Source organism: Staurois parvus, unplaced genomic scaffold (assembly GCF_062004578.1).
Source record: "Staurois parvus isolate SC_StPar_1 unplaced genomic scaffold, SC_StPar_1.0 ptg000115l, whole genome shotgun sequence".
In the NCBI taxonomy this organism is placed as follows: domain Eukaryota; kingdom Metazoa; phylum Chordata; class Amphibia; order Anura; family Ranidae; genus Staurois; species Staurois parvus.
Window position 1 is genome coordinate 1,467,023 of NW_028317911.1, and position 13,444 is coordinate 1,480,466.

The following is a 13,444-nucleotide window of genomic DNA, read 5'->3' on the forward strand; positions in this document are numbered from 1 at the left end:
CAGTACGGATGTAAAAATGAGGATGCACAAAGTGCTGCCATAGTCCATAGAAACAAAGTATATGGATAGATGTCTTAAAGGACAAAAATAGTGTACAAAGCACAAAACCCACACAGTAGTCATTAATTTACTTTAGGTTTTTATATGACTCCGAACTGAGTTCTGATTCACTGTTATAGTTTGTTGTGTTTTATATGCATCTTTGCTTGTTACATTATTTATTACTTATACAAAATGGGGATTATTTAATAACTAAATAATACTAATTCTCTTCTATTCTGATTAGTTTGCAGAGACTAGAGGTTGCTTCACCAACAGATTATGAAGTGAAAGTTAAAATGTTGGCTGCCCCCATAAATCCTTCTGACCTTAACATGATTCAAGGTAAGATATCTTGTGATAAATTCTTGTGGAAGAAGTTTGAACTGTGAGCATACAAATACAATTAACCTAAAAATGTACAAAGTACACCATATGCAAGTGTTTCCTTTTTTTTTTTTTTAAGGATTATTCCACCCAAAACAGATATTACCAGTTGTGATAGATGCTGGAGAGGATAAGTTCACTTTTTGCTCAAAAAATAATAAATGCACATTTGTTTTGCAGGTAAAAAAATGTGAGTTTATTACTTTTGTCTGCAGGAGCCTAGAAAGCATTGCACCAGCAATCAGCAGGTCACTGGTGCCATGCAGGTCTCCTGCAGATCTGCTTGCCCATACGGGATGTACGAGCAAGCAGATGCTTACTGACAGTTCTGTGGTAGTTCATTAAGGACTACAAGCCCACAGCCACTAAGGCTGTCGGGACTTGTAGTGCATTAATTCACGGAACTCTGTGAATGAATGATGCGGCCGTGTGGGTGGAGCCCCGCATGGCCGTGCTGTTTTCAAATCTGATAGTACAGGGGAACTTCACCCCATACTTCTGTCAGGAGGGAAGGGGGACTGTGGGCAGCGGCTGCAGCATTGGGAACATGTTAAAAGTTCCACCCTAAAAACAGGTGGAATATGTATCATGCTTTATAGGTAAACTTATCCTTTAACCACTTGACCTCCAGAGGATTTACCCCCCTTAATGACCAGGCCTCTTTTTGCTACTCGGCGCTGCACTAATTCAACTGATAACTGCGCGGTCATGCAATGCTGCACCCAAACGAAATTTACGTCCTTTTTTTCACACAAATAGAGCTTTCTTTCGGTGGTATTTGATCACCTGTGCGCTTTTTATTTTTCACGCTATAAACAAAAAAAGGCCAAAAATTTTGAAGAAAAACAATATTTTTTACTTTCAGCTATAAAAAAATATATAGTAAACTCAAAGTTGGTTATAAATTTAGGCCAAAATGTATTCTGCTACATGTTTTTGGTAAAAAAAATCCCAAGTGTATATTGATTGCTTTGTGTGAAAGTTATAGCGTCTACAAACTATGGTATAGATACTGCAATTTACGCCATTTTTTTGCTATACAGCGCTGCGCTAGTTTAACGGACAATTGCGCGGTCATGCAATATGGTACATAAATGAAATTTACATCCTTTTTTTTTTTTTTCCCCACAAATTGAGCTTTCTTTCGGTGGTATTTGATCGCCTGTGCAGTTTTTATTTTTTGTGCTATAAAAAAAAAGGCTCACAATTTTGAGGAAAAAACAATATTTTGGACTTTTTGCTATAAAACATATATCCAGTAAAAAAAAAATTAAAAATCAAATTTAGTCATAAATTTCTGCCAAAATGCATTCTGCGACATGTCTTTGCTAAAAAAAAACCCAATACATGTAAATTGGTTTACGTGAAAGTTATAGCGTTTACAAATGGCGGGAAAGATACTGGGATTTTTAGTTTTTTTTTATACTAATAATGGCGGCGATCAACGACTTATGGCGGCGATCAGGGACTTATGGCGGGACTGCGGCGGACATTCTGACACTGGGGGGGTACTGACTTGGGGTCACTGACATCCCCAGTGACACCAATACAGTGATCAGTGCAAAAAAAAAAAACACTGACACTGTACTAATGGCACTGGGGAGGAAGGGGTTAAGTTTATTTTGCAGGGAAGGGTTATCTGTGTGAAGGGGAGTGTTTTACTAGGGGGCGGGGGTGTACTGCAGGGGACATGGCTGATCTGGAGAGTGAAACTGTCCCGATCAGCTTGTCCTCGAGCTGTCAGGGAAGTGACAGAAAGCACAGCTACTGCAGCTGTGCTCTCTGTCACTGATTGCCGCCGATCGCCGGGAAATAGCCTGTAAGGACCGGCTGTGACCCAGCGACTGACATCCGCGGCTGTGATCGGCGGGACAGGTAGGGCGGCGGCACGCCTCGCGTGCGCCCCCTACCTGTTTACAAAACACACGTTTTAAAACGTGGTTTTGCCTGCCCGTGCCGCCCTGCCGCCGTATTTCTACAGTGGCAGGGCGGCAAGTGGTTAAAGTTGAATTCCAGGTAAATATAGAAGACAAACAATGCAGCTCTGTATTTATTAATACATCATCATATGTATTTTTAAATTTCATGCAGTGTATGTGTTTGAAATTGATAAGAAATCAGCCTCTTGCAATCTATTGTACAGCAGAGCTCAGTCTGACAGACATACAAGGGGCATGCCAATAAGAGAGTGCAGTGACAAAGACAGATGCAAAAGGCAGAAGAGCTCATTGGTCTGCTGCTTTCTTTATTCATTGTCCAGTCAAAAGCTGGAGGAACAAGACCTCTTACCTAACTGCAGTAGTGAAAAATCAAGTCTTCTGTCCTTCCAGACAGGGCTGTGCTGAGTGGCAGTGTGGTGAAAATTTTATTACTGCCGAAACAGAAATACAAACTCCCGGCAGGTAAAACAGACACCATATACAAATGTAATCTGTGTGTCTGGAGGTTAGCTTTAAACCATGTGAAATAGATTTTTTTTTTCTCCAAGGAAGTTTGATGAGATCTCTGCATTTCATATTCTAGGCCTGTACATATGCCATGGCCATTGCAAGGAGGTCCCAAACTCTTATAGAAAAATGCAGCAGGAAGGGTAATTATAGCAGGGAGATTTTGGTGTTGGAAGCCGATCAGCCAAAACATTATGACAGGTAAAGCCGGTGGGATATATTAGGCAGCAAGGGAACTTGATTTGTTGAAAGCAGAAAAAAATGGGCAAGCATAAGATTTCAAGCAAACAAGAGCTAAATTGTAATGGCTAGGTCACTGGGTCTGAGCATCTCGAATACTGCAGTTTTTGTGGGTTGTTCCCAGTCTGCAGTGTCTGGGCCTACCAAAAGTGGTACAAGGAAGGAAAACCAATGAACTGGTAACAGGGCAACCAAGGTTCATTGATTTACGTGTGGGGACAAAGGCTGGCCTGTGTAGTCCTATCCAAAAAAAGAGCTACTGTACAAACTGCTGAGAAAATTAATGCTGGTTCTGATGGAAAGATGTCAGAACACACAGTGCATGGTAGTTTGCTGTGCATGGGGCTGCATAGCTGAAGTCAGGGTAGGGTGTCCGTGCTGACCCGTGCTTCCATCCAAAAGCACCTACAATGGGCATGTAAGCATTAAAACTGGCTCATGGAGCAATGGAAGAAGGTGGCCTGGTCTGCTGAATTCAAGAATGGTTTGAGGAACACAACAACGAGTTTGAGGTGTTGACTTGACCTCAAAATCCTCCAGGTCTCAATCCAATCGACCATCTGTGAGATGTGGTAGTAAAAAAAAGTCTGACCGATGGAGGCCCCACCTTGCAAATGACAGGACTCAAAGGACCTGTTCCTGGTGGCTTAGTGCCAGATGCTACAGCATACTTCAGAAGTCTAGTGGAGCCCATGTTATGATGAGTAGCCATAATGTTATGGCTGATTGCTGTATAAAGCCAAGGACTGCTACAGTTCAACAAGTTACATCACTTTTGGGTAAACTGATTCTTTATACACACAATTTAAGCTGCATATGCAGAGTTTTTAAGGGTTTGTGTCAATGGCTTTGTGCTTGTGTTGATGACATCAATATGCCACCAGTTTGACATGATTTTGAGATCCTTCAGAATTCATTGACAGGTGTGTTTGAAGTTGGTGAAAAGGAGGTCAATTTTACGTCAAACAGGTTTTGAATTCCCATAGGCTTGTATGGATATTCAAAATCTTTTTCAAGCTAACAAAAGCTTGTCATATCATATCCTAAGGCCTTTGTCTATGACTGTGAACCTTTGTAAGTGACAACATTGTGCAATACCTTATGTTTTCACAGGAACTTATGCTTTGCTGCCCCAGTTACCAGCTGTAGGGGGCAATGAAGGAGTAGGTGTGGTGGCAGCGGTAGGACGTCATGTGTCCTCAGTGAGGCCTGGAGATTGGGTCATTCCAGTGGATGCTGGATTAGGTAATAAAGTATCTAAACTTCTTTTTTTTTTTTTTTTTCTTTTTCCCATTTTAACAGACTTTTGTTATTTTTAAGAGGAGAGATTAGGACATTTGCTACTCTGAATGTTTAGAGCCTGACTCCATGTTTTAGTGAACTTTAGTTTGTTTGGACCCCTCTGATCCAAGCAAACTATTTGCGTCACTAACACTTTCAGCGGCTCTTAGCAGTGTATGAATTCTATGTAGTCTCAGCGACACACAACATATAGCAGTGTGTTCTGTCAGCAGGGTATGAACTTCTGGTTCCCAAAACAAAATCAAGTTTGGTTGAGTACTGCTTGGCCTCCCACTGGAAGCTTTTTATTTTGTGAATGCTTAGGCATTGTACAGTGGGGAAAATGATTATTTAATCCCCTGCAGATTTTGTAAATTTGCCCACTTTCAAAGAAATGAAGGGTCTATAATTTTTATCATAGGTGTATTTTAAATGATGGCGACAGAATACCAACAAAAATCCAGAAAAAAAAACACATGATACAAATGTTATAAATTGAGTTGCAGTTCAATAAGTATTTGATCTCCAAGCAAAATATGACTTGGTGCAGACACCCTTGTTGGCAAGCACAGAGGTAAGGCGTTTCTTGTAGTTGGTTACCAGGTTTGCACACATCTCAGGAGGGATTTTGGTCCACTCTTCTTTTTCTAAATCCTTAATGTTACTTGGCTGTCAATTGGCAACTTGAAGTTTCAGCCCTCTATAAATTTTTTATAGGATTAGAGTCTGGAAATTGGCTAGACCACTCCATGACCTTAATGTGCTTCTTCTTGAGCCACTCCTTTGTTGCCTTGGCGGTATGTTTTGGGTCATTGTCATGCTGGAAGACCCATCCAGAACCCATCTTCATTGTTTTGTCTCAGGGAAGAAGGTTCTCATCCAAGATGTTTCAATACATGTCCCTGTCCATTGGCCCCTCAATGCGGTAAAGTCAGATTTAGCAGAGAAACCGTCCCAAAGAATAATGTTTTCACCTCCGTGCTTGACTGTAGGGATGGTGTTCTTAGGGTCATAGTTACCAATTTTCTTCCTCAAAACATGGCGAGTCGAGTTAATACCACAAAGCTCAATTTTGGTCTCATCTGACCACAGCACTTTCTCCCAATCCTTCTGAATCATTTAGATGTTCATTGGCAAACTACAGATGGGCATGTACATGTGCCTTCTTGAGGAGGGGGACCTTGCTGGCGCTGCAGGATTTCAGTCCATGGCAACGTATTGTGTTACCAATGGTTTGTTTGGTGACTGTGGTCCCAACTGTCTTGAGATCACTCACAAGCTCCTCCCGTGTAGTTCTTGGCTGATCTCTCACTTTTCTCATAATTCTTACTCCATGAGGCGAAATCTTGCATGGAGCTCCAGACCGAGGGCGATTGATGTTTATTTTATATTTCTTCCATTTGCGAATAATCGCTCCAACTGTTGTCTCCTTCTCACCAAGCTTCTTGCAGATGGTCTTGTAGCCCATTCCAGCCTTGTGCAGGTCTACAATTTTGTCCCTGACATCCTTTGACAGCTTTTTGGTCTTGGCCATGATGGTGCAGTTTGAATGGAAGAAAGAGATTCTGTGGACAGGTGTCTTTTTTTATACACATAACGAGTTGTCATTAGAAGCACCTTCTTAAATTGACAGGACAAATTTGTGTACCACATGAGTGCACAGCCAGTCTGTGGGAGCCAGAATTATTGTTGGTAGGGGATCAAATACTTCTTTTACTCATCGAACTGCAATTCAATTTATAACATTTGTATCGTGTTTTTTCCGGATTTGTGGTTGATATTCTGTCTCATGTAAAATACAGCTATGATAAAGCTTATAGAACCTTCATTTCTTTGTAAATGGGCAAACTTACAAAATCTGCAGGGGATCAAATAATTATTTTCCCCACTGTGTATATATTTCTATATTTTGCAAAAAAAAAGGGGGGGGACCATCAGAGTTTGCTAACCAAATCTTTTTCTCCAGGCACATGGCGTACAGAGGGAATTTTCCGTGAGTCAGCACTAGTACGAGTCCCAAGTGACATATCCATAGAGGGAGCAGCAACTCTGAGCGTTAACCCCTGTACTGCATACAGATTACTGTCTGATTATGAGACTCTGCGACCAGGTAAGTGTCAAGGAACAGGTGAGATCACAGATGGAAAAATTGCTTTACAAAGCTTGCTTTATATTTTTACTTCCTTTTTTCACAGGTGATTCCGTAATACAGAATGCCAGCAATAGTGGTGTTGGTCAGGCTGTTATACAGATTGCAGAATCATTGGGCATTACTACCATTAACATAGTAAGGGATAGGTATGTACATTTCTATATTATGTGATGAGACTTTTGTAACATGGGACACTTCCCCCAGAATCTAGATAAAATGACTCCATACAATAGTTGTGTACTGTATATAATTTAGCTATGTATCCTTGTTCTTAGGCATTAGCGACTGACACATTAGCTTTCTAAAATATTATCACTACCTGTCTTAGGCAGCTTATAACTAGTCAGCATTGCAAAATTATTGTTAAAGAAAGAAAGTTTTAAGACTGTCTTGGATCCAGGGTCAGAAAAAGATTCTCTAGTGCCCAACGTGAAACCGCTAAACAGCCACCCACCTTTTTCCCCCAAGCTGAGATGTGTACAGTGGCCAGGCCAGTGCAGAAATGACAGCCACTGGTCCTAGAGTTAACCCATTTTGGTCCAAGGACAAGAGAATGAGATGCGAGGAAGATGTGATATGGTTGAAGTAGTGTGATTTAGTCATGATCAACATTTTAAAACACCATTATTTTAACCAACATTAATTCTGGGAAATAAAATAGTTTGTAACTCATCAAAAAGAGCAGATTGTATTCTGTGATTCATCCCTTTTTTAAATAATTCTGTTTCTGGTACAATGAAGTGCTGCAAAGTGGTTAAAAGTGGGCTACAACTGTTGCCAGGGATAGAGAAACAGGAAGTGGCTGTCTGACTGACAGCTCGAGACTGCAAATTACAGTGTATGGGTTGTTCCCCAAACACAATGTAATTTTCAGAGCGTTTTCAGAGCGTTGACGACTGTGTACCGCTCTCTGTGCATCACTAGTGGTTGTCACATAGACAGCAGAGCTGCACTGATTATATCTAGAGAGCCAGGTTCTAGTGTATGCTAGAGGACTAGGCTGTCAGTTTGACAGCTTTGGTCCTGCTCAGTGCAGGATACTGCTGGGCAATGCAGAGGAAGGAGAGGTTTTGCTGTTAATCTCCCCCATTGCCTTAGCCCAGCCCTGCTTGAATCTGGTTTCCATCTGAAAGTTGCCTGAGGCAGTGCTTTCCTCAGCTAGTTTTATAAATTAGGCCAGATAAAGTGTCCTGCTTACCTTTTTAGTTTAGGATTAGATTATATTTTAGGGGTCACTCAAGCATCAGTCCAAAAAAAAAGTCACAGTAGTACAAGTCTTACTCGACAAACAATACACACAGCATTTTTCATTGCATTATCTTTCCTGAACAAATGGTTTAGAAATTAAGGCTACTAATGAGAAAAACTATATGAGCCTTCTGGATTTATGACCTCTTTAGAATTCTTTTGGCTGCAGTATAGCCTGATCAAGATAATTCTGATTCTGAATATGCCCAAATACACCTATATATACTGTATACAGGACATGACACCTGTAGTATCAGTTTTTTTTTCCTTTTTTTTTGCTTTTTTTTGTTTATAAGGATACTCCCACAGGGTTCCCTAAAAATGTAAAGTTTATTATGACAGAGTATTTTTTTTGACCGTACCTAATTGCTAGCTGTAGTAATGAATAGTTAGAGCTCAGTGTAAAATGGGGGTCAGCAACCTGTAGATGGCAGCCAGGTGGCTGGCAGACCATGATCTGCGCTTGCTGACTCACCATACCAGAGCATCAGAGTGCAATGCAGGGCGAATACTTGTAAAGTTGGAGCTGTACTAGGGAGCAAGAGCCGCATAAGCCAATACCTCCTTTGTAGTGCTGGCTCCTGTCCCATGCGAAGTGATACCAACTTCACTCCACCTGTTAGCCCGGCTAGTGGTCTGCAGAGTGATGCCAACAGTAGGAAAGAAGAGATCTTCAGGTTACTATGAAGCAATACACTGGGCATCATAGTATAGGGCTGCTTTCACATTGAAGTGCTGCAGTTTACCCACATACTTTCTGAAAGCGCACCAAACTCCTGAATGCATGCGTTTCGGTGTGCTTTCAGAAAGTGCCCCACACCTGCAGGATATAATAGAAGTCTTTGGAAAAGCTTAGCTAACCCATAAAAGTCGCAGATACACCCCCAATGCAGGTAAACCACAACACAGTGCAATAGCAGCCTTATAAGAGGGCTCAGGACAGTATTATTTATTTCAGGTACTTATATAGCGCCGTCAATTTACAGCGCTCTTTACATACTCTCTCTCTGTGTGTGTGTGTGTGTGTGTTGTACATTCACATCAGTCCCTATCCCTCAAGGGGCGTACAATCTAAGGTCCTTATCTTACATACACACACATATTAGGGCCAGTTTAGACCAGATCCAATTAACCTACCAGCATGTCTTTGGAGTGGGGGAGGAAACCGGAGTATCTGTAAGAAACCCATGCAAGTCCAGGCAGGTGGTGTTGTGGTTGGGATTCAAACCAACAACCCTAGTAATGCCAGGTGGAAGTGCTAACTATTTAGCCACTGTGCTGCCTGGTAAGGGTTAGGGTTAATTTACATGTGCAGATTGGGGGGGTGGTCAAACTCCATAGTTAAGACATATTTTAACACCCCCTGCCCCAACCACACCCCTTTTAGCTGAAGTGGCAAGGGGTGTACACAAGTTGCAGCCGTAGCAGGTGTCACATGCTCTGTCGTGGTTGGTGGGTGTAGCACCTGCCAAACATGACCCATTCAAGTGAATATGGCCGCTCTGCAAGTACCCTGAGAAATAAAAGATGTATCTCCTGCGCCTCCAATAATACTATTAAAATACAGCAGCCAGCACTACGGATGCCACAATCAGAGCACCCACAATAGAAAGAGGATAGAAATAGAAAAACAGTGCGGCGCTTCTATAACCTAGATGTAATACAGATAACTTATCACATGTAACTAATAAGTGATAAATAAGTGATACCACACAGTAAAGTGACTAAAGCACAATAACATGAATAGTGTCCATGTGGAAAAAAATGAAGTCATGCAGGTGTGCACTTCAAATGCCAATCCTCAGACAGGTGGAGTGCCCCCCTCCTCACATAAATGGAGTGCCAATCTGCAGACACTACAAGTGCCAATCCTCAGACAGGTGGAGTGCCCCCTCACCTTCCTGCCCAGGCCCCACAGGACCAACGAGCCTTGGGTATATAATCGCTCTATACCCCTGAGCGTGGATGGATCCCTCTGCTGATGGGTTCCCCGGATGTCAGTATTGGACTTCTCCTCCTCTTAACTCCTATGTAGATCGTTGGTAGTAGCGATAGGTCTCCCTCCCTCACGATAACAAATGAGGAAAGAGAGCTTGCATAGTGTAAAACCGCTTTATTCAGACAATAAAAAGTGAAGAAACGTACTCACATGCTTCTAAAACAAATCAGGCCTTGTCACCACTCAGAGGGTGTACTGTATTCAGGACCAGGTGCACCAAGATGGCGCCCGCGCCGGATGTGACGTCAGAACGTTCAGTCGTATCAGCTCCTCCCCTTGGCGTATCTACGCGTTACGTCACTCACACACGTGACTTCATCAGGATAACGCCCATCCCGGGTGGAGCTTTATTTATCCCAATCGCTGGCCAATCAGTAATATAAGTGGGCTGAGCTTCACCGCCATAATAGTGGAGCTCACCTAGTGTGTATAGTCATCGGGGACGTCTAGTGACTAAACGGGCCCGACCCTCTCAGGTATACAGATACCTATTAAGTCTTAATGGGATAATACCTTGTCTAACATATAATAAAATCATAAGCAGGCAAGAACCTGGCATATATAGAACAATCATAACGATAAGGGTAAAAATGATTATAAGGAGGATATTAGGAAAAACTAAAAACTTAAAAAATTCCTTTATGAAACCATTCTATACCATCAGGTAGAATATATGGGATGACACCTGTCACTGTCAAAAAAATATGAAAAAAATGTATAAAAACTGTGTTACTAAGGACAATACATATGTAAAGGGTAGGGGTATCTATACCAAAAATGATACCTCACTGTAATAATAAAACCTAAAATCTACATAATAATATATATATACTAAAAAACCCAAAAGGTCATATGTATACGGTACACCATCATCATGATAGCTTAATTAAGCAGCATCCTAAGCCCATACCCACCACATATCTTGGTCATGTTACATACATAGGCTAATAGTGTCCAAACCTTCATCAATAAATCCAAGGTGAGCATGGATGAGGAATACACTAGTCATTACTTTAGAAGTTACTAATGAAGCAGTTTAAGTCAAATTCTACGTTCAAACCTCTCGGGTATTGGGACCTCATCAAAAAGATCCATTTTGACTCTGCCTGGCTAATGGCTCTGATCTTGTTGCTTCCTCTCCAGTGGTTGTTAAATTTCTCTATACCCCAAAACTTTAATTTCGTTGGGTCGCTTTTATGATGTATAGCAAAATGTTTGGAAACACTATGTTTGGTGTGCCCTTTTTTAATATTCTGCACGTGTTCTCGGATCCTTTTCCACATAGGTCTCTTGGTTCTGCCAATATATTGAAGTCCACACTCACACTGGAGGCCATATACTACACCTGCTGTCTGACAGGATATAAAGTCCTTGATAGTATATGTCACTCCAGTTGTTGTTGCCTGAAATTGTTTTCTTCTTATATTTAAACCCTTTGTCTCCCTACACGCATAGCAGGTCTTGCAGGGGTAGAACCCTTTTAGGTCAATAATCGTGGTTCTTAGATTAGTCTGGGGTGGATCAATCACATTCTTTACCAAACGAGTTCTAATATTTGGAGCCTTTCTATAGATGAATTTTGGTTTAGCAGGTATAACTTTCGTCAAGACTGGGTCTGATTGTAAAATGGACCAGTATTTCGAGAAAATCTTCTCGATCCTTTTGTGGTGTATGTTATAATCTAGAACAATAGGTACCAAGTCCTCTAGTTGTTTTGTTTGTTCTTTATCCTTAAGTAATTGGGTTCTGTCCATATGTTCTACCTCCTCCATCTTGCTTGCAATAAAGTCCTTGTTATAGCCTTTTTGCTCAAACCTGTCCCCTAGTTTCTGAACTTGTGCTTTATAGTCATCCACATTGGTACAATTCCTTCGCAGGCGGACAAATTGTCCTTTGGGGATATTAAGGAGCCATTGGGGGTAATGGCAACTGTCTAGAGAAATATAGCCATTTCTGTCTACATTTTTAAAATAAGTAGTGGTTAGCAGTTTGTCATTCTTAATTGATATGTTAAGGTCCAAGAAGTGTATGTCTTCCCTACTAGTTTCCCAGGAGAAAACAATGTTCTTATCATTGGTGTTAAGTGACTGCAGAAATACTTGTAAGGAGTCCTCATCACCCCGCCATAGGATTATCACGTCATCGATGTATCGTTTGTATAGTACTAACTCGTCCGGTATTTTACAGTAGACGGAGTGCTGTTCCCAGTGGGCCATAAAAAGATTTGCTACACTCGGTGCAAAACGGGCACCCATGGCAACCCCCTTAATTTGTTGGAAGAATTGGTGTCCGTGCCAGAAATAGTTGTGAGTGAGGCAGAAATCCAGACACTCAACAATGTATTTCTGTTGTTTCCTCAAGAGGTTGCTATATGTTCTCAATCCCCAACTGGTAGATGTAATCGCGTTCTCATGGTCTATGATGGTATATAGCGAGGAAACTAAGGTGGGATGTCCCCATAGGGGATGGGCTGGGATGGGCTAACAGATGAGGAGTCAATTGAGGAATGGTTCGATTTCTTCCATGAGAAGGGGCTGGAATTTATTACATTCCTGATGAAAAGAAAACAAAAGAAAATGCGGAATATAGAGAAACTTATAGATGACATTAGGACCAGAATAGAACCATTTAAGGAATCACAAGAGATGTTAAATTTAAGCCAGCGATTAAATAAAGATCTAGAAAAATCTGAACAGGAGATTAAACATAGAAAAATTAAGAAATATCAGAGAGATTTGAGCGATTTCAGGAAGGATCAGGTGTTTAAATGGCAAGATAATCTGAATGCCACAGCATCTGCGTCGGTAGATACATCCCCACATAATGAACCCAAATCTGATATTACCACAGGGACTCTATTGAAAGATAATATACGGGATGTGAGACCAGTTAGCAAACCGCAAGAACACCCGAAAAATAATGACTACCATACACCGACTAATAAAGGGAAATCAAAGGGTAAAGGACCACCATACAATAGACCTCAGGGGAATGGTTATGGGAACCAATGGAGACCACAACATCCACAATTCAGGCCCCATTATCCGCCAAGAAATAATTTTAACCCGTACCCAAATGATCGCCAATATAGACCACCTAATAGAGATCAAGGATATTACCGTAACGACAGGAACTACTACCAGCCATATGATATGAGAAGCCCACTACCAACATATAATCGCTATGAACCCCTTGGATATGACTACCCGCAGGATAATTTTTTAGAGAGGGGCAGAATAGTGAAAAGCCCAGGGGGGGAAAGAGGAAGGAGCCCAATAAAAAATACAGAGGGTGTAGAGCAGGAGCAAGAGAAAAAAAGAAAAAGAGACCACTAGGGGTTGGGGTTTTCAATCTGAGTGGGGAGACACTGTCTATAGAAGAGTTGGAAGTGCTAGATAAGGGTCTCAAATTTGCCCCACCCAAACCGGCTAATAGGTTTGATGTATATGTGGATCTACTTAAATTTACTAGGAAATTAAACATTAAAAAATATTTTCTAGGTTTACCAGGTAGCTCAAAGAGGGCTATTAAAGAGACCAGCAGTATTGTACATACAGAACTTAGGAACAAGTCACTGTTCAACCCACAACTAAATAAGAATAATCAGATTGAAGTGTTTAAGAAGATGATTCAATCAGATATAGAGACGGT

The 13,444-nt window shown here is 41.3% G+C and overlaps 1 protein-coding gene across 3 annotated transcripts in view; it reads left to right on the forward strand.

Annotated features, from left to right (window-relative positions):
* The window catches only part of MECR (mitochondrial trans-2-enoyl-CoA reductase), a 35,866-nt gene that overhangs the window by 5,812 nt on the left and 16,610 nt on the right, over positions 1-13,444 (forward strand). For all 3 annotated transcript variants that reach the window (XM_089671893.1, XM_089671894.1, XM_089671896.1), the window contains exons 2-5: positions 287-384; positions 4,227-4,358; positions 6,361-6,504; positions 6,590-6,692. In XM_089671893.1, coding sequence (XP_089528019.1) covers positions 287-384; positions 4,227-4,358; positions 6,361-6,504; positions 6,590-6,692 — 477 coding nt within the window. The remainder of the gene's footprint in view (positions 1-286; positions 385-4,226; positions 4,359-6,360; positions 6,505-6,589; positions 6,693-13,444) is intronic.